The sequence below is a fragment of the Ctenocephalides felis genome, unplaced genomic scaffold (genome assembly GCF_003426905.1).
Source record: "Ctenocephalides felis isolate EL2017-DRISC unplaced genomic scaffold, ASM342690v1 CF-g0.4_SCAFFOLD_01492, whole genome shotgun sequence".
Classification (NCBI taxonomy): domain Eukaryota; kingdom Metazoa; phylum Arthropoda; class Insecta; order Siphonaptera; family Pulicidae; genus Ctenocephalides; species Ctenocephalides felis.
The window spans coordinates 45871022-45873800 of NW_020537646.1; the positions used below are offsets into that span (position 1 = coordinate 45871022).

The 2779-nt window shown below is 29.0% G+C and overlaps 1 protein-coding gene across 1 annotated transcript; it reads right to left on the reverse strand.

Moving 5' to 3' along the window:
* Positions 1-431: 431 nt before the first annotated feature.
* On the reverse strand, positions 432-1664 carry LOC113370029 (12 kDa FK506-binding protein-like). The gene is made up of 3 exons (XM_026610677.1): positions 1529-1664; positions 889-1049; positions 432-715 (listed from the first exon to the last, which is right to left on the reverse strand). The coding sequence occupies exons 1-3, from the start codon at positions 1563-1565 to the stop codon at positions 587-589; spliced, it is 327 nt and encodes a 108-aa protein (XP_026466462.1). The 5' UTR covers positions 1566-1664; the 3' UTR covers positions 432-586.
* Between the last annotated feature and the right edge of the window lie 1115 nt (positions 1665-2779).

Genomic DNA, 2779 nt, shown 5'->3' on the forward strand with positions numbered 1-2779 from the left:
CCAAAATTCTTTTTCTGTTCAAAACTGAAATTATTTTTTCTCCAGTAATAATGTGAGGACAACAAAACGAGAACATTTGCCACAATCTATACAGCATGCAAAGCTTTTTTTTACAGAAACAATATTATGGACATTTAGATGAACTAATTTCACATTAAATGCAAGTCAAAAAGCATAAAAATATAAGTTAATTGAAATAAATTTACAAACAACTTATATTCACAGGTAAGAGGTAAGTATTCTTCTGAATTTAGAATTAATACAATTTATTGACATAACACAGGCCTACAAATTCTACATTTAAGTTAATAAATAGCTATTTGAATATCAATAACATGACAAGGTTAACAATTTGCCAATTAAGTGAGATTATTAATTTTTGCAGAAAATTTTAGAATTTGCTAGACAGTTTTGAATTAAAAATCAAAATGCATTTTTTTAAATCATATTTAATTTATCTTTACAGAAGAAGAAACACTAAAATTGATGAATTGTTCATAATATTGGAGTATCAATATTTGATAGTGATTGAGGTATAAGTTGCAGCATAAATGCAAATAAGTTAAAAACATTTAGTTAGAACACTTTACTCTACACGAAGTAATTCTACATCAAAAATCAATGTAGCATTTGGTGGAATGATTCCTGGGTGTCCACGAGACCCGTAAGCAAAATCAGGGGAGCAGGTTAATTTGGCACGTTGACCGACGGACATCTGAAAAACAAATGATTTTAATACACATTACACAAATCGAACTAAATAGTTTATTAATTTTATTTTAGAATTAATAATTTTCTCACAAACATTTATCAGTATTATTAGATTATAGTCAGAAGCTATAGCACTTATTTTATATACTTATAAAATAGTAAAAGTGAAATACCAACCTGGGCTACACCCTGGTCCCATCCTTTAATAACATCACCTTTGCCAATTTTGAACTTGAAAGGTTGACCTCTTGTGCGTGATGAATCAAATTGTGTACCATTTGTCAAGGTACCAGTGTAGTGAACAACTACAGTTTGACCAGTTTTGGGATAAGTGGTTCCTGGATTAAAAATCACATTTAATTGTTTTATTTAGTTATTTAATTGATGCTCTATGACATTGACTTTCTGGATGGCGGACAAGATAACGTTAATTGAGTGATAATATTTATGTATGTGTTTTAATGACTATGAAAGATATTGCACTTTACAGCTCATACAGATTTAATTAATTCGGTAATTACATGCGTTTCGTAGTGCCGGCCTACGCCAAAACGAAAAAAAATTTAATTCATAATCTACATTAAATATTTAGATTTTAATCACTAATAACCATCAAATAAATAAATTATGGATAAAGCCATACACATTTATACATATTTAATATATTTCACAAGTCGTTTTTAGGGCGCTTCTGCAACAATTAAAGTTCAAGGCGGAACGTAAACATTGATCATTTCCGAGACAAGCAAATTATAAAATAATTAATTTTTATTTCAATTGCACATTTCATATGAACAATAATCCTATGAACACTCACCATCTCCAGGCTTAATAGTTTCAATTTCAACACCCATTTTAATTATTTAGTCAAACCCACGCAACTCAAGTTCACTAATAAAATGTCTGCTGGAAAATTTTTATCCGGCTTAAATTGTAGTGTTGCCCGAAATAATAATCTCGCTTTAAATTTAGGAACATCTTTGGGACAGGGGGGTAATAAAACTGTCATCTGTCACGCATAGTGCGCCATCAGCGTCGTTTTGTTAAAGCTTTACGCCCGATATCGTCATTTCTTCATCGTCCTTATCTATGGGTAACGTGGTTTTCAACTTTATTTTCAGGTTTTTAAAATAATTATTTGTCCAGTTTTATCATATTTTTAAACATTCAAGTCTTAATATCGTCAAGTAACGCTTTTTTCTTTTAATTAAGAATTGACATATGCATTAACATAGTCTAATATTCGGTTATAGCATCAATCAATTTATTTTACATACTTACGTTTCGGATGCAATTTTAGCCTTTATTTACCAGAAAATTTTTTTAATCTTAATGTTAAAAACAGAAAATTCAATAATCCATGGTATAAGTTATGGTAATGCATTCACTATATATGTTATATAAACATTAAATTTGTGATTAAACAATATTTCACAAAATATTAACTTAGAAAATTACATACATTAAACACTTACTATTTGCGTTTTTTAAGCGCTTACCTAGAAATTCCGTTTACCACCTATAATATTTATGAAAATATTTTTTTGTGAACACCGATATTTTTTTTAACGGTTTATGAATTTTAAAAATTGGTTCAAGATTTTTGGGTAAAACGTGGACAAAAATTTTAGCACTTTTTTTGCTCGGCCAATTGTTGCGTAAAACAAATCAACGCGAGTCCAAATTTTGGCTCATATACATACACACATATTTTTTCCTATTGATCCCAAACCGAATGATCTGCGGTCTCAAACGGAGAAAACATAAATTTAGTTCTCCTTAGGGAAGTTAAAAAAAGTTAAAAAGATTTTAAATTGTTTAGCTTGATGATGAATAAGTTTGGGTTATTTAATTTTGTTAATTTTTCTGATTATTCAAATAGAACTGAATAAGCACAACGACGTAAGTGACGATGGATCCAAATATCTATAAAAAAATTCTTATATAAAAATTAACAAACTTTTTGAACAAATTGGTTTATCAATATATTACCTACCGAAAAAATGAAGCTGGAATTGAATCGAAATAGTCCTCCAGCTGTAAAGTGTACGTTGTAGTGAATCAATTG